This window comes from Pseudophryne corroboree, chromosome 8 (assembly GCF_028390025.1).
Source record: "Pseudophryne corroboree isolate aPseCor3 chromosome 8, aPseCor3.hap2, whole genome shotgun sequence".
NCBI lineage: Eukaryota > Metazoa > Chordata > Amphibia > Anura > Myobatrachidae > Pseudophryne > Pseudophryne corroboree.
Genome location: NC_086451.1, coordinates 37,889,896 through 37,912,867, shown reverse-complemented (window position 1 = coordinate 37,912,867; position 22,972 = coordinate 37,889,896). Strand labels below are relative to the sequence as shown.

The following is a 22,972-nucleotide window of genomic DNA, read 5'->3' as shown; positions in this document are numbered from 1 at the left end:
AGAGAGAGAGAGAGAGAAGGGGGGAGATGCAGAGAGAGTGAGAAGGAGGACACAGAGAGAGAGAGAAGGGGGACAGAGAGAGCAGGAATGGGGGAGACACAGAGAGAAGGGAGACACGGAGAGAGAGAGAGAGAGAGAGAGAGAGAGAGAAAAAGAAAGAAAGAAAGAAAGAGAAGGGTGGGAGACACACACAGAGAGAAGGGGGACAGGGAGAGAGAGGGAGACAGAAAGAGAGAGGAGAAAAGGGTGGGAGACACAGGAGAGAGAAGGTAGGAGACAGAGAAAAAAAAGAGAAGAGGGGGAGACAGAGAGAAAGAGAGTGAGAGAGAGAGAGAGAAGGGTGGGAGACACACACAGACAGAGAAGGGGGGAGACAGAGAGAGAAAGAGAGATAGAAGGTTGGGAGTAGGGTGGGCAATCCCGGGATCGGGATTGGCGGTAATCCCGGGATTTACAGTAGGCCAGAAATCAACTGGGATTCATTCCCGGGGATTGCGGGATCAGGTGGCCCTTTAATGCCGGGCAGCGTTGAGCATCCTCAGGACTCTAAGCGCTGCCCAGCTCACTCCTCCTGGCTTCCCCTGCGCAGCATGACCTTTGACTCTGAGGTCTTGCTGCGCAGTCACCAGCCCGTCACCCGCCGCTGAGCCCAATGGAAAGCCGGCCGTCACATGCCACAGAGTCTGAATAAAGATTCCCACCCACCGCCCCTGCAGTTTGTGTGCGGAGCGGGTGGGGCGGGTGGGGAGAGGCAGGGTGGGGCGTGGGAGACGGACGGCCATACAGTAAAAAAGCCAATCCCGGGTATCCCGGGAATCCCAGGATTGACCTTTTTCAATCCCGATACCCGGGATTGAAAAAATGGCCCGGGATTGGCCTTCCAATTTGGGAGACAGAGAGAGAAAGGTAGACAGAGAGAGAGAGAAAAGGGTGGGAGATACACAGAGAGAAGGGGGGAGACAGAGAGAAATAGAGAGAGAAGGGTGGAAGACACACACAGAGAAGAAGGGGGGACAGAGAGAGAGAGAGAGAGACAGAGAGAGAGAGAAGGGGAAGAAACAGAGAGAGAGAGAGAAATGAAGGGGAAGGCAGTAAGATATGGTGGAGACAGAGAGAGGAGGGAGACATAGTGAGAGAAGTGAAAGAGAGAGAGACAGAGAGAGAAGGGGGAGATGGGAGAAGTGTGTGAGAGAGAGGGTTGAGAAAGGCACTCACCCCCCCCCCCACCCAGAACAGGCAACACAGTACCCCCCACCCCCACCCATGTGAGTGTGTGAGCGAGAGGGTTAAGAAAGGATTGAGACAGGCATATTCTACCCCCCCCCCTCGACCCAGTACAGGCTTCGCTGTAAAAGTGGCACTGAGCACCTCCTTCCTCTCTCCCACCCTGCAGGAGGCACTGTACCTTCGGTAACAGCAGGTCCACTCGTCAGTGGTGCAGGCTGCAGTGCATCCCCATCATTTGGTTTTCACGCCGGGGCCGGTCTTTACAAGCAGCCTACAAGTTCCTGCAAGCTGACCCCGACATGATGGCACTTGTGGAACAATTATTCCCAGCATGCCAAGACATTAAGAGCCACCTGTAGTCAGTGGTGCAAGTAGAAAAAAATTCTTAGTGGTACTGTGTGCGCGTGACTAATGGGCCCTACACACATGCCGATATCACTGCACGATATGAACGATCTCGTTCATTAATGAACGAGATAACGTTCATATCGTGCAGTGTGGAGGCACCAGCGATGAATGATGCGCGGCCCCGCGCTCGTTCATCGCTGGTGCTATGTCGGCTGTGCATGCAGGCCAATATGGACGAGATCGTCCATATTTTCCTGCAAGTCTATGGAGCCGGGTGACGGGGGGTGAAGAAACTTCACTCCCCCGTCACAGCCCCCCCGCCGCCGGGTCGCCCGTCGCCCGTATCGGCGGTCGGGCAGCTCGGCTGCACATCGCCAAGTATGTAGGGCCTATAAGGCTACACATATGCCCCCACAGTGTCAGATATGATCCTACAGTGCCAGATACTGTATTCTCCTACAGTGCTAGATATGCCCCCACAGTGCCAGATATGCTCCTACAGTGCCAGATATGCCCCCACAGTGCCATATACACATATGCCCCACAGTGCCAGATATAAATATGCCCCACAGTGCCAGTTCACATATGCCCCATGTGCTTGAAACACATATGCCTCACAGTGCCAGATATACATATGCCTCACAGTGCCAAATACACATATGCCCTCAGTGCCAGATACACATATGCCCCCAGTGCCAGATATACATATGCCCCACAGTGCCAGATATGCCCCACAGTGCCAGATATACCTCACAGTGCCAGTTATACATATGTCCCACAGTGGCAGTTATACATATTCCGCCAGTGCCAGATACACATATGCCCCACAGTGCCAGATATACATATGCCCCACAGTGCCAGATATGCCCCACAGTGCCAGATATACATATGCCCCACAGTCCCAGATATGCCCCACAGTGCCTGATATACATATGCCCCACAGTGCCAGATATGCCCCACAGTGCCAGTTATACATATGCCCCACAATGCTAGATATGCCCTAAAGTGCCAGATAAGTGCCAGATAGATAAGGCTACACATATGCCCCCACAGTGTCAGATATGATCCTACAGTGCCAGATACTGTATTCTCCTACAGTGCTAGATATGCCCCCACAGTGCCAGATATGCTCCTACAGTGCCAGATATGCCCCCACAGTGCCATATACACATATGCCCCACAGTGCCAGATATAAATATGCCCCACAGTGCCAGTTCACATATGCCCCATGTGCTTGAAACACATATGCCTCACAGTGCCAGATATACATATGCCTCACAGTGCCAAATACACATATGCCCTCAGTGCCAGATACACATATGCCCCCAGTGCCAGATATACATATGCCCCACAGTGCCAGATATGCCCCACAGTGCCAGATATACCTCACAGTGCCAGTTATACATATGTCCCACAGTGGCAGTTATACATATTCCGCCAGTGCCAGATACACATATGCCCCACAGTGCCAGATATACATATGCCCCACAGTGCCAGATATTCCCCACAGTGCCAGATATACATATGCCCCACAGTCCCAGATATGCCCCACAGTGCCAGATATACATATGCCCCACAGTGCCAGATATGCCCCACAGTGCCAGTTATACATATGCCCCACAATGCTAGATATGCCCTAAAGTGCCAGAATCACAGTCAATATAGCGAACCCCCCTTCCCTCCCTCCCTCCGCTGCTGCTGTGTCAGCTAAGGAGAGGAGAGCGCGAGCACAGTCCCTCAGTGCTGCTCAGTCAGACTCTGGTCTCCGGCGGCGGTGTGTATCTTCTCACTGATGCACCGGTTCATTAGTAAATCAGAGCTCACGCACCGGCAGCCGCGGCTCCTGATTAGCTGCCGGTCCACGAGCTCTGATTTGCTAATGAACTGTCTGCGCTCTCCTCTCCTTCCCTGACACAGCAGCAGGTTGCAAGCATGGCGGCCGGCCCAGCGGTACTGCATACCGACTGGAAATTTCTTACCAGTACGCAGTACCACCCCATACCGCCATACTTGCAGCACTGCCTGTAGTCCATCTGTAAAGAAAATATTAAAATAACCACAGGATACTGATATCACATGGTGCAATTCTTATTACATAAAAAAATCACACATCCCTCTTTCTCCAAATTATTAATGACCAAACATAGGAAAAATGGGCCTAATTCAGACCTGATCACTGCTGTGCGATTTCGTACAGCTGGAGAAACAGCCGTTCAGGGATAATGTCCTCCTCACAGTGAGTGAAACAATGCCAGCTGGTGCAACGTGTAATGGGGGCTCTGATGCTTTTCTCCACCTCCTCTAGGCGTCAGTGGCTTCCTCAGAGGTCATGGAACAGCAGTTTCCCTGTTTGGTTTATATAGCTGTATTTTGCCGTGCTGGAGATCCTTGAAAATGGTATCTGCTGCTTTCACTTCCACTATTATCCAAGCCTCATTTTCGGATCTCTTACAGCGCATGTGTGGCTCACATAGGTAGACATCTCCTCATACTTCATCCTTGCAGCGCATGTGTAACATACATAATCACAGACAAGTCATTGAGGCTCAGTGTGCATTCATTCAGCGATAGGCTGAGCCTCAATGAGCTGTCTGTGATTATATCAAAACCAAACAGTGAAACTGCTGTCCCATGACCTCTGAGGAAGCCGCTGACCCCTAGAGGAGGCAGAGAAACGCGTCAGAGGCCCCCATTATACGTTGCACCAGTCGGCATGGTTTCACTCACTGTGAGGAGGACATTATTCCTGAACGGCTGTCTCTCCAGGTGTCCCCAAAAAACGGGAACCCACAAGGGAAAGCAGCTATTGAGGGAGAGGTGAAGAGAAATTATGCTCCTCCTAAAATAGTGCTTACTGTTCATTCATTTATGCACAGATTTTGGTAATTTTAATTGTACATGTTAAGTGTCCTATAATGCCGACCAGTGTTTATTTGTGTATTGTGTGATTGTTTTTATAAATATGTCTTATTAAGAGTAAAAATCATTTACATCTAAATTTCCTATCAACGCTGTCTTATTTTTGTTTGTGCTAATTTAGACCTGATCGCTAGCAGGTGATTTGTGCACTGCTGCGATCAGATAGTCGCCGCTTACAGGGGGAGTGTATTTTAGCTGTGCAAGTGTGCGAACGCATGTGTAGCAGAGCTGTACAAAGAGATCTTGTGAAGTCTCTGCACAGCCCAGGACTTACTCAGCCGCTGCGATCAAATCAGCTTGTCCAGGACCGGAATTGACGTCAGGAACCCTCCCTGCAAATGCATGGACACGCCTGCGTTTTTCCAACCACTCCCAGAAAATGGTCAGTTGCTGCCCACAAACGCCCTCTTCCTGTCACTCTCCTTGCGTTCGCCCGTGTGAATGGATTCTTTGCACAAACCCATTGCTGAGCGGCGATCTGCTTTGTACCCGTGTGACACACCTGCACATGGCGGGGAATGCGCAGTTTAGACCTGATCGTCCGCTGTGCGAAAATGCAGCCTAGTGATCAGCTCTGAATTACCCCCAGTGTGCAACAGACCCAGGACGTATGTGACTGGGTCAATCCCAGTCACTCCATAGAAATGAATGGAAAACCGCTGATTACCTGAGATTGAATACTGCCATAGTAACAGTTCCTATGTTTTCAGCTAAACAGCGCTCGGGATGGGCCCGCAACTCTCTCGCTTAACAGTAAAGTCTGGCACTACATCTGTATGTGTTACTGTAGCTTTATTTATTTAATAGAACCAGTTTCTACAGCCATCATGTTTATCCACATTATTGAAAAAACTATTGAGTATTAAAAAGTATTTTTTCTTTCAGGTATACGGTCTTTGTTCAGACTTTTGTTGAAACCGCTGAAAAGTTCTTCATGGTTGGACATAATGTCAGCTATTACGTGTTTACCGACCGTGTCGGTGACATTTCCAATATCACTCTAAGTGAGGGCAGAGACATGGTCATCCTGGAAGTGCCCAGCTACAAGAGATGGCAGGAAGTGTCAATGAGGCGCATGGAGATGATACGAGACTATGCCCGCCAACGATTCATCAACGAGGTGGACTACTTGGTGTGTGTGGATGTAGACATGGAGTTCAGCGACCATGTTGGGGTGGAGATTTTAAGTGATGTGTTTGGCACATTACATCCTGGCTTCTATGGAGCATCTCGTGACCACTTCACCTATGAACGCAGGCGAGAGTCTACAGCTTACATTCCTAGAGACGAGGGAGACTTTTACTATGCAGGGGGATATTTTGGTGGTACGGTGGAAGAGGTCTATAAGCTGACCAACTTCTGCCATAACGCTATGATGACGGACAAGGAAAACCACATTGAAGCCATCTGGCACGATGAGAGCTATTTGAACAAGTATTTTCTTTATCACAAGCCAACAAAAATTCTCTCTCCTGAATACCTCTGGGTCCTCAGTTACGGAGTTCCAACATACATTCAGAGAAGAAGATTTCTGGCTCTTCCCAAAAACCATAATGCAATCCGGAACAAACGGGCATTAAAGCACAAAAGTCAACAAATCATTTTATATTTTTGAGCGGTTGTAAAACTCCCATAAAACAGAATGATCTGTGTTGGAAGCCTCAACTCTATGGAAACTTGAATTAACTTAACACTCATATAGTATTTTATGTGTAATTTCTTCCCATAGGTCAGTCACAGCAAAGTGTAAACCAACAATATAGTTACAGTAGCAAGAAGTCATCATGCAAAGTTCATCACTTCTCCTCCAAATACAGCTTTAGGTCCAAGGCCATCAGTGATTAAAGTTTCAGGACACATAAAGACGCATTTGTACTAATGGGAAATGGAATAGTCCATGTTGAAGCAGATGGGATTACTATGTATAAATGATAAACACCTGTGCTGTTAGCACCTGTTGACAAATGGGTTTTTAACAATGGTCATAAAGCCACCATCCCAGCAATAAATGGGTTATTTCAGTTAACTGACTCAAATGGTTGCTGAAAATAAAGTGTTACAGACACCATTCTTATTCTTACTCACTTGGGCTAAATTTCAAGTTGTTATCAAGGGGATGACATGATGGTATGCATGTCGTTTTTAAGGGTCTGATTCAGATATGTACGCACATAGGGGGGAATTCAAATGTTTGAAAAGTCAGTTGGGTGTCTGATTTTTCAGACCCAACTGACTTTTCAAACAATTGAATATCCCCCATATTCTGTTCTTGGTGCTGTTATTAAAAATTAAAACAAGTGAAGCAGCGTATATCGGGATGCGGTTATGTGACCGGCCGCCTTTCACAATACCGATGCAGGGATTCCGAAAGCTGAAAATAGCACGCCGGTCGGCATGTTGACCAACAGGGACTATTCCCACTTGTGGGTGTCCGCGACACCCATAGAGTGGGAATAGAACCTGTGGCGAGCGCAGTGAGCCTGCAAGGGGCTTCATTGCGCTGCCCCCCCCACCAGCCATAGCTGGTCACACAAACCCAACCCCCGTATATCATATTAGCTGAGCTATGTTACATAATACATACTGGGTGCCTGCCTGATACATACCGCCTATCATGTCTACTATAAAAATAATTTTCTCTAACGTCCTTGAGGATGCTGGGACTCCGTAAGGACCATGGGGAATAGACGGGCTCCGCAGGAGATAGGGCACTTTAAGAAAGCTTTGGATTCTGGGTGTGCACTGGCTCCTCCCTCTATGCCCCTCCTCCAGACCTCAGTTTTACACTGTGCCCAGAGCAAGATGGGTGCACTGCAGAGAGCTCTCCAGAGTTCTCTGCCTGAAAGCATTTTTGTTTGGATTTTTCTTTCTACTTTTTACTACTTTTTCACAGGGAGCACTGCTGGCAACAGGCTCCCTGCATCGAGGGACTGAGCAGAGAGGAGCAGACCTTCTTGTCTAAGATAGGCTCTGCTTCCTCGGCTACTGGACACCATTAGCTCCAGAGGGGGTGAACGCAGGTTCTTACTGGGCGTCCACCCCCGGAGCCGCGCCGCCGTTCTCCTCACAGAGCCAGAAGTACAGAAGTCAGAAGACGTCTCAGGCGGCAGAAGCCTTCAGCTTCACTGAGGTAACGCACAGCACTGCAGCTGTGCGTCATTGCTCCCATACACCTCACACACTCCGGTTACTGTAAGGGTGCAGGGCGCAGGGAGGGGCGCCCTGGGCAGCAATATAAACCTCTGCATGGCAAAAAGACTATATCCATGTACAGGTGGGCTCTGTACATGTATATAGAAGAGCCCCCGCCATATTTTACTAAGTTTGAGCAGGACAGAAGCCCGCCACCGAGGGGGCGGAGCTTCTCCCTCAGCACTCACCAGCGCCATTTTCTCTCCACAGCACTGCTGAGAGGAAGCTCCCCGGACTCTCCCCTGCTTACACACGGTGAAAGGGTGCTTAAAAGAGAGGGGGGGGGGGGCACATAATTGGCGGTTTACATATTACACAGCGCTGCTGGGGAAAAACATTTTGTGTTGGTCTCCAGGGTTGTTGCGCTGGGGTGTGTGCTGGCATACTCTCACTCTGTCTCTCCAAAGGGCCTTGACAGGGCTACTGTCTTCAGAAAAGGGGTTCCCTGTGTGTGTGAAGTGTGTCGGTATGCGTGTGTCGACATGTTTGACGAGGAAGGCTCGCTTAATGTGGAGGGGGAGTGTTTGAATATCAGGTCGGCAACGCCGACACCGGAATGGGTGGATATGCTGAATGTCTTTAATGCAAATGTCAATCTATTGCATAAAAGGTTAGACAAGGCAGAAGCTATGGATCAGGCAGGTACCCAGTCCATGCCTGTCCCTGTGGCGCCAGGCCCGTCGGGGTCTCAGAAGCGCACCATATCCCAGATTGATGACACAGATACCGACACAGATTCTGACTCTAGTGTCGACTATGAAGATGCAAAATTACAACCGAAGGTGGCAAAAGATATTCGGTACATGATTATGGCCATTAAAGAGGTTTTGCATATTACTGTCCCTGACACGAGGGTACACATGTATAACGAGAAAAAGCCTGAAGTCACTTTTCCATCATCATTTGAATTAAGTGAATTGTGCGAAAAGGCTTGGGAATCTCCAGATAGGAGACCACAAGTTCCCAAAAGGATTCCTATGGCGTATCCTTTTCCACAAACTGATAGGATTCGCTGGGAATCTTCACCAAAAGTGGACAAGGCGCTGACACGCTTGTCCAAAAAGGTGGCACTGCCTTCTCAGGATACAGCTTCCCTCAAGGAACCTGCTGACCGCAGGCAGGAAATTACCTTGAAGCACATTTACACTCACTCCGGTACTATTGCTAGACCGGCTATGGCGTTGGCCTGGGTTTGTAGTGCATTGTGGCATGGGCAGTTTCCTTATCTGCGGAGATTGACACCTTAGATAGGGATGCCATTCAAATGACTTTAGAGCATATCAGAGATGCTGCCTTGTATATGAGAGATGCTCAGGGAGACATTTGTTTATTAAGCTCCAGAATAAATGCTATGTCTATTTCTGCTAGGCGACTCCTGTGGACCCGGCAGTGGACGGGAGATGCCGATTCAAAGCGGCACATGGAGTCCTTGCCGTACAAGGGGGAGGAGTTGTTTGGAGACGGCCTCTCGGACCTTGTCTCTACGGCTACAGCTGGTAAGTCGAATTTCTTACCTTATGTCCCCCCGCAGTATACTAAGAAGGCACCTCATTATCAAATGCAGTCCTTTCGTTCCAATAAAAACAAGAAGGTGCGGGGATCGTCCTTTGTTACCAGAGGAAAAGGCAGGGGAAAGAAGCTGCACACTGCTAGTTCCCAAGAGCAGAAGTCCTCCCCTGCATCTGCAAAGTCCACCGCATGACGCTGGGGCTTCCCGGGGGGAGGCAGATCTGGTGGGGGCTCGTCTTCGGTTATTCAGCCACGTCTGGGTTCAATCGCAGGTGGATCCCTGGGCAGTAGAGATTGTTGCTCAGGGATACAGGCTAGAATTCGAAGACTTGCCTCCTCGCCGGTTTTTCAAATCGGCTCTGCCGACTTCCCCATCAGAGAGGGAGTCAGTGTTGACAGCAATCCAAAAATTGTATGTTCAACAGGTGATTGTCACAGTTCCTCATCTCCAGCAGGGAGAGGGATATTATTCAACCCTGTTTGTGGTCCCGAAACTGGACGGTTCGGTCAGGCCCATTTTAAACCTGAAATCTCTGAACTTGTACTTGAAAAGGTTCAAGTTCAAAATGGAATCACTCCGGGCGGTCATCGCCAGCCTGGAGGGGGGGGATTGGATGGTGTCCCTGGACATAAAGGATGCATACCTTCATGTTCCAATATTCACCCCCCCCATCAGGCGTTCCTGAGATTTGCAGTGCAGGACTGTCACTACCAATTTCAGACGTTGCCGTTTGGGCTTTCCACGGCCCCAAGGATTTTCACCAAGGTAATGGCGGAAATTATGGTGCTCCTGCGCAGGCAGGGGGTCACAATTATCCCATACTTGGACGATCTCCTAATAAAGGCGAGATCTCGGGAGAAGTTGCTGGACAGCGTGTCTCTGTCCATGAAGACGTTGCAGCTATCACTCTCAGTGAGGACAGAGACATGGTCATCCTGGAAGTGCCCAGCTGCAAGAGATGGCAGGAAGTGTCAATGAGGCGCATGGAGATGATATGAGACTATGCCCGCCAACGATTCATCAACGAGGTGGACTACTTGGTGTGTGTGGATGTAAACATGGAGTTCAGCGACCATGTTGGGGTGGAGATTTTAAGTGATGTGTTTGGCACATTACATCCTGGCTTTTACAGAGCATCTCGTGACCACTTCACCTATGAGCGCAGGCGAGAGTCTACAGCTTACATTCCTAGAGATTAGAGATGAGCGCCTGAAATTTTTCGGGTTTTGTGTTTTGGTTTTGGGTTCGGTTCCGCGGCCGTGTTTTGGGTTCGAACGCGTTTTGGCAAAACCTCACCGAATTTTTTTTGTCGGATTCGGGTGTGTTTTGGATTCGGGTGTTTTTTTCAAAAAACCCTAAAAAACAGCTTAAATCATAGAATTTGGGGGTCATTTTGATCCCATAGTATTATTAACCTCAATAACCATAATTTCCACTCATTTTCAGTCTATTCTGAATACCTCACACCTCACAATATTATTTTTAGTCCTAAAATTTGCACCGAGGTCGCTGTGTGAGTAAGATAAGCGACCCTAGTGGCCGACACAAACACCGGGCCCATCTAGGAGTGGCACTGCAGTGTCACGCAGGATGTCCCTTCCAAAAAACCCTCCCCAAACAGCACATGACGCAAAGAAAAAAAGAGGCGCAATGAGGTAGCTGTGTGAGTAAGATTAGCGACCCTAGTGGCCGACACAAACACCGGGCCCATCTAGGAGTGGCACTGCAGTGTCACGCAGGATGGCCCTTCCAAAAAACCCTCCCCAAACAGCACATGACGCAAAGAAAAAAAGAGGCGCAATGAGGTAGCTGTGTGAGTAAGATTAGCGACCCTAGTGGCCGACACAAACACCGGGCCCATCTAGGAGTGGCACTGCAGTGTCACGCAGGATGTCCCTTCCAAAAAACCCTCCCCAAACAGCACATGACGCAAAGAAAAAAAGAGGCGCAATGAGGTAGCTGACTGTGTGAGTAAGATTAGCGACCCTAGTGGCAGACACAAACACCGGGCCCATTTAGGAGTGGCACTGCAGTGTCACGCAGGATGTCCCTTCCAAAAAACCCTCCCCAATCAGCACATGATGCAAAGAAAAAGAAAAGAAAAAAGAGGTGCAAGATGGAATTGTCCTTGGGCCCTCCCACCCACCCTTATGTTGTATAAACAAAACAGGACATGCACACTTTAACCAACCCATCATTTCAGTGACAGGGTCTGCCACACGACTGTGACTGATATGACGGGTTGGTTTGGACCCCCCCCAAAAAAGAAGCAATTAATCTCTCCTTGCACAAACTGGCTCTACAGAGGCAAGATGTCCACCTCATCATCACCCTCCGATATATCACCGTGTACATCCCCCTCCTCACAGATTATCAATTCGTCCCCACTGGAATCCACCATCTCAGCTCCCTGTGTACTTTGTGGAGGCAATTGCTGCTGGTCAATGTCTCCGCGGAGGAATTGATTATAATTCATTTTAATGAACATCATCTTCTCCACATTTTCTGGATGTAACCTCGTACGCCGATTGCTGACAAGGTGAGCGGCGGCACTAAACACTCTTTCGGAGTACACACTTGTGGGAGGGCAACTTAGGTAGAATAAAGCCAGTTTGTGCAAGGGCCTCCAAATTGCCTCTTTTTCCTGCCAGTATAAGTACGGACTGTGTGACGTGCCTACTTGGATGCGGTCACTCATATAATCCTCCACCATTCTATCAATGTTGAGAGAATCATATGCAGTGACAGTAGACGACATGTCCGTAATCGTTGTCAGGTCCTTCAGTCCGGACCAGATGTCAGCATCAGCAGTCGCTCCAGACTGCCCTGCATCACCGCCAGCGGGTGGGCTCGGAATTCTGAGCCTTTTCCTCGCACCCCCAGTTGCGGGAGAATGTGAAGGAGGAGATGTTGACAGGTCGCGTTCCGCTTGACTTGACAATTTTGTCACCAGCAGGTCTTTCAACCCCAGCAGACTTGTGTCTGCCGGAAAGAGAGATCCAAGGTAGGCTTTAAATCTAGGATCGAGCACGGTGGCCAAAATGTAGTGCTCTGATTTCAACAGATTGACCACCCGTGAATCCTTGTTAAGCGAATTAAGGGCTCCATCCACAAGTCCCACATGCCTAGCGGAATCGCTCCGTGTTAGCTCCTCCTTCAATGTCTCCAGCTTCTTCTGCAAAAGCCTGATGAGGGGAATGACCTGACTCAGGCTGGCAGTGTCTGAACTGACTTCACGTGTGGCAAGTTCAAAGGGCATCAGAACCTTGCACAACGTTGAAATCATTCTCCACTGCGCTTGAGACAGGTGCATTCCACCTACTATATCGTGCTCAATTGTATAGGCTTGAATGGCCTTTTGCTGCTCCTCCAACCTCTGAAGCATATAGAGGGTTGAATTCCACCTCGTTACCACTTCTTGCTTCAGATGATGGCAGGGCAGGTTCAGTAGTTTTTGGTGGTGCTCCAGTCTTCTGTACGTGGTGCCTGTACGCCGAAAGTGTCCCGCAATTCTTCTGGCCACCGACAGCATCTCTTGCACGCCCCTGTCGTTTTTTAAAAAATTCTGCACCACCAAATTCAAGGTATGTGCAAAACATGGGACGTGCTGGAATTTGCCCATATTTAATGCACACACAATATTGCTGGCGTTGTCCGATGCCACAAATCCACAGGAGAGTCCAATTGGGGTAAGCCATTCCGCGATGATCTTCCTCAGTTGCCGTAAGAGGTTTTCAGCTGTGTGCGTATTCTGGAAAGCGGTGATACAAAGCGTAGCCTGCCTAGGAAAGAGTTGGCGTTTGCGAGATGCTGCTACTGGTGCCGCCGCTGCTGTTCTTGCGGCGGGAGTCCATACATCTACCCAGTGGGCTGTCACAGTCATATAGTCCTGAGTCTGCCCTGCTCCACTTGTCCACATGTCCGTGGTTAAGTGGACATTGGGTACAACTGCATTTTTTAGGACACTGGTGAGTCTTTTTCTGACGTCCGTGTACATTCTCGGTATCGCCTGCCTACAGAAGTGTAACCTAGATGGTATTTGGTAACGGGGGCACACTGCCTCAATAAATTGTCTAGTTCCCTGTGAACTAACGGCGGATACCGGACGCACGTCTAACACCAACATAGTTGTCAAGGCCTCAGTTATCCGCTTTGCAGCAGGATGACTGCTGTGATATTTCATCTTCCTCGCAAAGGACTGTTGGACAGTCAATTGCTTACTGGAAGTAGTACAAGTGGGCTTACGACTTCCCCTCTGGGATGACCATCGACTCCCAGCAGCAACAACAGCAGCGCCAGCAGCAGTAGGCGTTACACGCAAGGATGCATTGGAGGAATCCCAGGCAGGAGAGGACTCGGCAGAATTGCCAGTGACATGGCCTGCAGGACTATTGGCATTCCTGGGGAAGGAGGAAATTGACACTGAGGGAGTTGGTGGGGTGGTTTGCGTGAGCTTGGTTACAAGAGGAAGGGATTTACTGGTCAGTGGACTGCTTCCGCTGTCGCCCAAAGTTTTTGAACTTGTCACTGACTTATTATGAATGCGCTGCAGGTGACGTATAAGGGAGGATGTTCCGAGGTGGTTAACGTCCTTACCCCTACTTATTACAGCTTGACAAAGGCAACACACGGCTTGACACCTGTTGTCCGCTTTTCTGTTGAAATACCTCCACACTGAAGAGCTGATTTTTTTGGTATTTTCACCAGGCATGTCAACGGCCATATTCCTCCCACGGACAACAGGTGTCTCCCCGGGTGCCTGACTTAAACAAACCACCTCACCATCAGAATCCTCCTGGTCAATTTCCTCCCCAGCGCCAGCAACACCCATATCCTCCTCATCCTGGTGTACTTCAACATCTTCATCTTCAATCTGACTATCAGGAACTGGACTGCGGGTGCTCCTTCCAGCACTTGCAGGGGGTGTGCAAATGGTGGAAGGCGCATGCTCTTCACGTCCAGTGTTGGGAAGGTCAGGCATCGCAACCGACACAATTGGACTCTCCTTGTGGATTTGGGATTTCGAAGAACGCACAGTTCTTTGCGGTGCTTTTGCCAGCTTGAGTCTTTTCAGTTTTCTAGCGAGAGGCTGAGTGCTTCCATCCTCATGTGAAGCTGAACCACTAGCCATGAACATAGGCCAGGGCCTCAGCCGTTCCTTGCCACTCCGTGTGGTAAATGGCATATTGGCAAGTTTACGCTTCTCCTCCGACAATTTTATTTTAGGTTTTGGAGTCCTTTTTTTACTGATATTTGGTGTTTTGGATTTGACATGCTCTGTACTATGACATTGGGCATCGGCCTTGGCAGACGACGTTGCTGGCATTTCATCGTCTCGGCCATGACTAGTGGCAGCAGCTTCAGCACGAGGTGGAAGTGGATCTTGATCTTTCCCTAATTTTGGAACCTCAACATTTTTGTTCTCCATATTTTAATAGGCACAACTAAAAGGCACCTCAGGTAAACAATGGAGATGGATACTAGTATACAATTATGGACTGCCTGCCGAGTGCAGACACAGAGGTAGCCACAGCCGTGAACTACCGTACTGTACTGTGTCTGCTGCTAATATAGACTGGTTGATAAAGAGATGTCTATGTAACTATGTATGTATAAAGAAGAAAGAAAAAAAAACCACGGTTAGGTGGTATACAATTATGGACGGACTGCCTGCCGAGTGCAGACACAGAGGTAGCCACAGCCGTGAACTACCGTACTGTACTGTGTCTGCTGCTAATATAGACTGGTTGATAAAGAGATGTCTATGTAACTATGTATGTATAAGGAAGAAAGAAAAAAAAACCACGGTTAGGTGGTATACAATTATGGACGGACTGCCTGCCGAGTGCAGACACAGAGGTAGCCACAGCCGTGAACTACCGTACTGTGTCTGCTGCGACTGGATGATAAATGATATAAAAAATATATATATATCACTACTGCAGCCGGACAGGTATATATTATATATTATATAATGACGGACCTGCTGGACACTGTCTGTCAGCAGAATGAGTTTTATTTTTATAGAATAAAAAAAACAACAACACACAAGTGAAGTCACACGACGAGTGTTTAACTTTTTCAGGCAATCACAATATAAGTATACTACTAACTATACTGGTGGTCAGTGTGGTCAGGTCACTGGTCAGTCACACTGGCAGTGGCACTCCTGCAGCAAAAGTGTGCACTGTTTAATTTTAATATAATATTATGTACTCCTGGCTCCTGCTATAACCTATAACTGGCACTGCAGTGCTCCCCAGTCTCCCCCACAATTATAAGCTGTGTGAGCTGAGCAGTCAGACAGATATATAATATATATAGATGATGAAGCACACTGGGCTGAGCCTGAGCAGTGCACACAGATATGGTATGTGACTGAGTCACTGTGTGTATCGCTTTTTTCAGGCAGAGAACGGATATATTAAATAAACTGCACTGTCTGGTGGTCACTCACTATATAATATTATGTACTCCTGGCTCCTGCTATAACCTATAACTGGCACTGCAGTGCTCCCCAGTCTCCCCCACAATTATAAGCTGTGTGAGCTGAGCAGTCAGACAGATATATAATATATATAGATGATGCAGCACACTGGGCTGAGCCTGAGCAGTGCACACAGATATGGTATGTGACTGAGTCACTGTGTGTATCGCTTTTTTCAGGCAGAGAACGGATATATTAAATAAACTGCACTGTCTGGTGGTCACTCACTATATAATATTATGTACTCCTGGCTCCTGCTACAACCTATAACTGGCACTGCAGTGCTCCCCAGTCTCCCCCACAATTATAAGCTGTGTGAGCTGAGCAGTCAGACAGATATATAATATATATAGATGATGCAGCACACTGGGCTGAGCCTGAGCAGTGCACACAGATATGGTATGTGACTGAGTCACTGTGTGTATCGCTTTTTTCAGGCAGAGAACGGATATATTAAATAAACTGCACTGTCTGGTGGTCACTCACTAGTAAACTCTCTGCACTCTCTACACTTCTACAGTACTCCTCCTAGTCCTAAGCTCCAGTAAATCTCTCTCTTTTATAATCTAAATGGAGAGGACGCCAGCCACGTCCTCTCCCTATCAATCTCAATGCACGTGTGAAAATGGCGGCGACGCGCGGCTCCTTATATAGAATCCGAGTCTCGCGATAGAATCCGAGCCTCGCGAGAATCCGACAGCGTCATGATGACGTTCGGGCGCGCTCGGGTTAACCGAGCAAGGCGGGAAGACCCGAGTCGCTCGGACCCGTGAAAAAAAACATGAAGTTCGGGCGGATTCGGATTCAGAGAAACCGAACCCGCTCATCTCTACTAGAGATGAGGGAGACTTTTACTATGCAGGAGGATATTTTGGTGGTACGGTGGAAGAAGTCTATAAGCTGACCAACTTCTGCCATAACGCTATGATGACGGACAAGGAAAACCACATTGAAGCCATCTGGCACGATGAAAGCTATTTGAACAAGTATTTTCTTTATCACAAGCCAACAAAAATTCTTTCTCCTGAATACCTCTGGGTCCTCAGTTACGGAGTTCCAACATACATTCAGAGAAGAAGATTTCTGGCACTCCCAAAAACCATAATGCAATCCGGAACAAACGGGCATTAAAGCACAAAGGTCAACAAATCATTTTATATTTTTGAGCGGTTGTAAAACTCCCATAAAACAGAATGATCTGTGTTGGAAGCCTCAACTCTATGGAAACTTGAATTAACTTAACACTCATATAGTATTTTATGTGTAATTTCTTCCCATAGGTCAGTCACAGCAAAGTGTAAACCAGCAATATAGTTACAGTAGCAAGAAGTCATCATGCAAAGTTCATCACTTCTCCTCCAAATACAGCTTTAGGTCCAAGGCCATCAGTGATTAAAGTTTCAGGACACAAAAAGACGCATTTGTACTAATGGGAAATGGAATAGTCCATGTTGAAGCAGATGGGATTACTATGTATAAATAGAGATGTGCACCGGAAATTTTTCGGGTTTTGTGTTTTGGTTTTGGGTTCGGTTCAGTGGCCGTGTTTTGGGTTCGAACGCGTTTTGGCGAAACCTCACCGAATTTTTTTTGTCGGATTCGGGTGTGTTTTGGATTCGGGTGTTTTTTTCAAAAAACCCTAAAAAACAGCTTAAATCATAGAATTTGGGGGTCATTTTGATCCCAAAGTATTATTAACCTCAATAACCATAATTTCCACTCATTTTCAGTCTATTCTGAACACCTTACACCTCACAATATTATTTTTAGTCCTAAAATTTGCACCGAGGTCGCTGGATGACTAAGCTCAGCGACCCAAGTGGCCGACACAAACACCTGGCCCATCTAGGAGTGGCACTGCAGTGTCACGCAGGATGGCCCTTCCAAAAAACACTCCCCAAACAGCACATGACGCAAAGAAAAAAAGAAGCGCAATGAGGTAGCTGTGTGACTAAGCTCAGCGACCCTAGTGGCCGACACAAACACCTGGCCCATCTAGGAGTGGCACTGCAGTGTCACGCAGGATGGCCCTTACAAAAAACACTCCCCAAACAGCACATGACGCAAAGAAAAATGAAAGAAAAAAGAGGTGCAAGATGGAATTGTCCTTGGGCCTTCCCACCCACCCTTATGTTGTATAAACAGGACATGCACACTTTAACCAACCCATCATTTCAGTGACAGGGTCTGCCACACGACTGTGACTGAAATGACGGGTTGGTTTGGACCCCCACCAAAATAAGAAGCAATTAATCTCTCCTTGCACAAACTGGCTCTACAGAGGCAAGATGTCCACCTCATCATCATCCTCCGATTCATCACTGTGTACATCCCCCTCCTCACAGATTATCAATTCGTCCCCACTGGAATCCACCATCACAGCTCCCTGTGTACTTTGTGGAGGCAATTGCTGCTGGTGAATGTCTCCATGGAGGAATTGATTATAATTCATTTTAATGAACATCATCTTCTCCACATTTTCTGGAAGTAACCTCGTACGCCGATTGCTGACAAGGTGAGCGGTGGCACTAAACACTCTTTCGGAGTACACACTTGAAGGAGGGCAACTTAGGTAGAATAAAGCCAGTTTGTGCAAGGGCCTCCAAATTGCCTCTTTTTCCTGCCAGTATACGTACGGACTGTCTGACGTGCCTACTTGGATGCGGTCACTCATATAATCCTCCACCATTCTTTCAATGGAGAGAGAATCATATGCAGTGCCAGTAGACGACATGTCCGTAATCGTTGTCAGGTCCTTCAGTCCGGACCAGATGTCAGCATCAGCAGTCGCTCCAGACTGCCCTGCATCACCGCCAGCGGGTGGGCTCGGAATTCTGAGCCTTTTCCTCGCACCCCCAGTTGCGGGAGAATGTGAAGGAGGAGATGTTGACAGGTCGCGTTCCGCTTGACTTGACAATTTTCTCACCAGCAGTTCTTTGAACCCCTGCAGACTTGTGTCTGCCGGAAAGAGAGATACAACGTAGGTTTTAAATCTAGGATCGAGCACGGTGGCCAAAATGTAGTGCTCTGATTTCAACAGATTGACCACCCGTGAATCCTTGTTAAGCGAATTAAGGGCTCCATCCACAAGTCCCACATGCCTAGCGGAATCGCTCAGTGTTAGCTCCTCCTTCAATGTCTCCAGCTTCTTCTGCAAAAGCCTGATGAGGGGAATGACCTGACTCAGGCTAGCAGTGTCTGAACTGACTTCACGTGTGGCAAGTTCAAAAGGTTGCAGAACCTTGCACAATGTTGAAATCATTCTCCACTGCGCTTGAGACAGGTGCATTCCACCTCCTATATCGTGGTCAGTTGTATAGGCTTGAATGGCCTTTTGCTGCTCCTCCAACCTCTGAAGCATATAGAGGGTTGAATTCCACCTCATTACCACTTCTTGCTTCAGATGATGGCAGGGCAGGTTCAGGCATTTTTGGTGTTGCTCCAGTCTTCTGTACGTGGTGCCTGTACGCCGAAAGTGTCCCGCAATTCTTCTGGCCACCGACAGCATCTCTTGCACGCCCCTCTCGTTTTTTAAATAATTCTGCACCACCAAATTCAATGTATGTGCAAAACATGGGACGTGCTGGAATTTGCCCATATTTAATGCACACACAATATTGCTGGCATTGTCCGATGCCACAAATCCACAGGAGAGTCCAATTGGGGTAAGCCATTCTGCGATGATCTTCCTCAGTTGCCTTAAGAGGTTTTTAGCTGTGTGCGTATTCTGGAAAGTGGTGATACAAAGTGTAGCCTGCCTAGGAAAGAGTTGGCGTTTGCGAGATGCTGCTACTGGTGCCGCCGCTGCTGTTCTTGCGGCGGGAGTCAATACATCTACCCAGTGGGCTGTCACAGTCATATAGTCCTGAGTCTGCCCTGCTCCACTTGTCCACATGTCCGTGGTTAAGTGGACATTGGGTACAACTGCATTTTTTAGGACACTGGTGAGTCTTTTTCTGAGGTCTGTGTACATTTTCGGTATCGCCTGCCTAGAGAAATGGAACCTAGATGGTATTTGGTACCGGGGACACAGTACCTCAATCAAGTCTATAGTTGGCTCTGCAGTAATGATGGATACCGGAACCACGTTTCTCACCGCCCAGGATGCCAAGGCCTCAGTTATACGCTTTGCAGCAGGATGACTGCTGTGATATTTCATCTTCCTCGCAAAGGACTGTTGGACAGTCAATTGCTTGGTGGAAGTAGTAAAAGTGGTCTTACGACTTCCCCTCTGGGATGACCATCGACTCCCAGCAGCAACAACAGCAGCGCCAGCAGCAGTAGGCGTTACACGCAAGGATGCATCAGAGGAATCCCAGGCAGGAGAGGACTCGTCAGAATTGCCAGTGACATGGCCTGCAGGACTATTGGCATTCCTGGGGAAGGAGGAAATTGACACTGAGGGAGTTGGTGGGGTGGTTTGCGTGAGCTTGGTTACAAGAGGAAGGGATTTACTGGTCAGTGGACTGCTTCCGCTGTCGCCCAAAGTTTTTGAACTTGTCACTGACTTATGATGAATGCGCTGCAGGTGACGTATAAGGGAGGATGTTCCGAGGTGGTTAACGTCCTTACCCCTACTTATTACAGCTTGACAAAGGCAACACACGGCTTGACACCTGTTGTCCGCATTTCTGTTGAAATACTTCCACACCGAAGAGCTGATTTTTTTGGTATTTTCACCAGGCATGTCAATGGCCATATTCCTCCCACGGACAACAGGTGTCTCCCCGGGTGCCTGACTTAAACAAACCACCTCACCATCAGAATCCTCCTTGTCAATTTCCTCCCCAGCGCCAGCAACACCCATATCCTCCTCATCCTGGTGTACTTCAACACTGACATCTTCAATCTGACTATCAGGAACTGGACTGCGGGTGCTCCTTCCAGCACTTGCAGGGGACGTGCAAATGGTGGAAGGCGCATGCTCTTCACGTCCAGTGTTGGGAAGGTCAGGCATCGCAACCGACACAATTGGACTCTCCTTGTGGATTTGTGATTTCGAAGAACGCACAGTTCTTTGCTGTGCTTTTGCCAGCTTAAGTCTTTTCATTTTTCTAGCGAGAGGCTGAGTGCTTCCATCCTCATGTGAAGCTGAACCACTAGCCATGAACATAGGCCAGGGCCTCAGCCGTTCCTTGCCACTCCGTGTGGTAAATGGCATATTGGCAAGTTTACACTTCTCCTCCGACGATTTTATTTTAGATTTTTGAGTCCTTTTTTTACTGATATTTTGTGTTTTGGATTTTACATGCTCTGTACTATGACATTGGGCATCGGCCTTGGCAGACGACGTTGATGGAATTTCATCGTCTCGGCCATGACTAGTGGCAGCAGCTTCAGCACGAGGTGGAAGTGGATCTTGATCTTTCCCTATTTTTGGAACCTCAACATTTTTGTTCTCCATATTTTAATAGGCACAACTAAAAGGCACCTCGGGTAAACAACGGAGATGGATGGATACTAGTATACTTATGGATGACGAGTGACTGACGACACAGAGGTAGCTACAGCCGTGGACTACCGTACTGCGTCTGCTAGTATAGAGATGATAATGATATAAAAAATAATAAGAATTTACTTACCGATAATTCTATTTCTCATAGTCCGTAGTGGATGCTGGGGACTCCGAAAGGACCATGGGGAAAAGCGGCTCCGCAGGAGACTGGGCAAAAAAGTAAAAAGCTTTAGGACTACCTGGTGTGCACTGGCTCCTCCCCCTATGACCCTCCTCCAAGCCTCAGTTAGGATACTGTGCCCGGACGAGCGTACACAATAAGGAAGGATTTTGAATCCCGGGTAAGACTCATACCAGCCACACCAATCACACCGTACAACTTGTGATCTGAACCCAGTTAACAGCATGATAACAGAAGGAGCCTCTGAAAAGATGGCTCACAACAACAATAACCCGATTTTTGTAACAATAACTATGTACAAGTAATGCAGACAATCCGCACTTGGGATGGGCGCCCAGCATCCACTACGGACTATGAGAAATAGAATTATCGGTAAGTAAATTCTTATTTTCTCTAACGTCCTAGTGGATGCTGGGGACTCCGAAAGGACCATGGAGATTATACCAAAGCTCCCAAACGGGCGGGAGAGTGCGGATGACTCTGCAGCACCGAATGAGAGAACTCCAGGTCCTCCTCAGCCAGGGTATCAAATTTGTAGAATTTAGCAAACGTGTTTGCCCCTGACCAAGTAGCTGCTCGGCAAAGTTGTAAAGCCGAGACCCCTCGGGCAGCCGCCCAAGATGAGCCCACTTTCCGTGTGGAATGGGCTTTTACAGATTTTGGCTGTGGCAGGCCTGCCACAGAATGTGCAAGCTGAATTGTACTACAAATCCAACGAGCAATCGTCTGCTTAGAAGCAGGAGCACCCAGCTTGTTGGGTGCATACAGGATAAACAGCGAATCAGATTTTCTGACTCCAGCCGTCCTGGAAACATATATTTTCAGGGCCCTGACTACGTCCAGCAACTTGGAATCCTCCAAGTCCCTAGTAGCCGCAGGCACCACAATAGGCTGGTTTAAGTGAAAAGCTGAAACCACCTTAGGGAGAAATTGAGGACGAGTCCTCAATTCTGCCCTGTCCGTATGAAAAATTAGGTAAGGGCTTTTATAGGATAAAGCCGCCAATTCTGAGACACGCCTGGCTGAAGCCAGGGCTAACAGCATTACCACTTTCCATGTGAGATATTTTAAGTCCACAGTGGTGAGTGGTTCAAACCAATGTGATTTTAGGAATCCCAAAACTACATTGAGATCCCAAGGTGCCACTGGAGGCACAAAAGGAGGCTGTATATGCAGTACTCCCTTGACAAACGTCTGAACTTCAGGAACAGAAGCCAGTTCTTTTTGGAAGAATATAGACAGGGCCGAAATTTGAACCTTAATGGACCCCAATTTGAGGCCCATAGACAGTCCTGTTTGCAGGAAATGCAGGAAACGACCCAGTTGAAATTACTCTGTAGGGGCCTTCCTGGCCTCGCACCACGCAACATATTTACGCCAAATACGGTGATAATGTTGTACGGTTACATCCTTCCTGGCTTTGATCAGGGTAGGGATGACTTCATCCGGAATGCCTTTTTCCTTCAGGATCCGGCGTTTAACCGCCATGCCGTCAAACGCAGCCGCGGTAAGTCTTGGAACAGACATGGTCCCTGCTTCTTTACTCCTCTCCTTCTTATGATTCTCAGTACTTTTGGTATGAGAGGAAGAGGAGGGAACACATACACTGACTGGTACACCCACGGTGTTACCAGAGCGTCCACAGCTATTGCC

General features: G+C 48.2%; 1 protein-coding gene and 1 pseudogene across 1 annotated transcript in view; both read left to right on the top strand.

The window, feature by feature from the left end:
- Positions 1-6,499, top strand: part of LOC134947458 (histo-blood group ABO system transferase-like) — an 80,414-nt gene extending 73,915 nt beyond the window's left edge. The window contains exon 6 of the mRNA XM_063935546.1: positions 5,380-6,499. Within this exon, the coding sequence (XP_063791616.1) occupies positions 5,380-6,109 (730 nt within the window). The 3' untranslated portion in view covers positions 6,110-6,499. The remainder of the gene's footprint in view (positions 1-5,379) is intronic.
- A 3,623-nt stretch (positions 6,500-10,122) lies between these two features.
- LOC134949739 (histo-blood group ABO system transferase-like) lies at positions 10,123-17,079 on the top strand (annotated as a pseudogene).
- Positions 17,080-22,972: the final 5,893 nt, after the last annotated feature.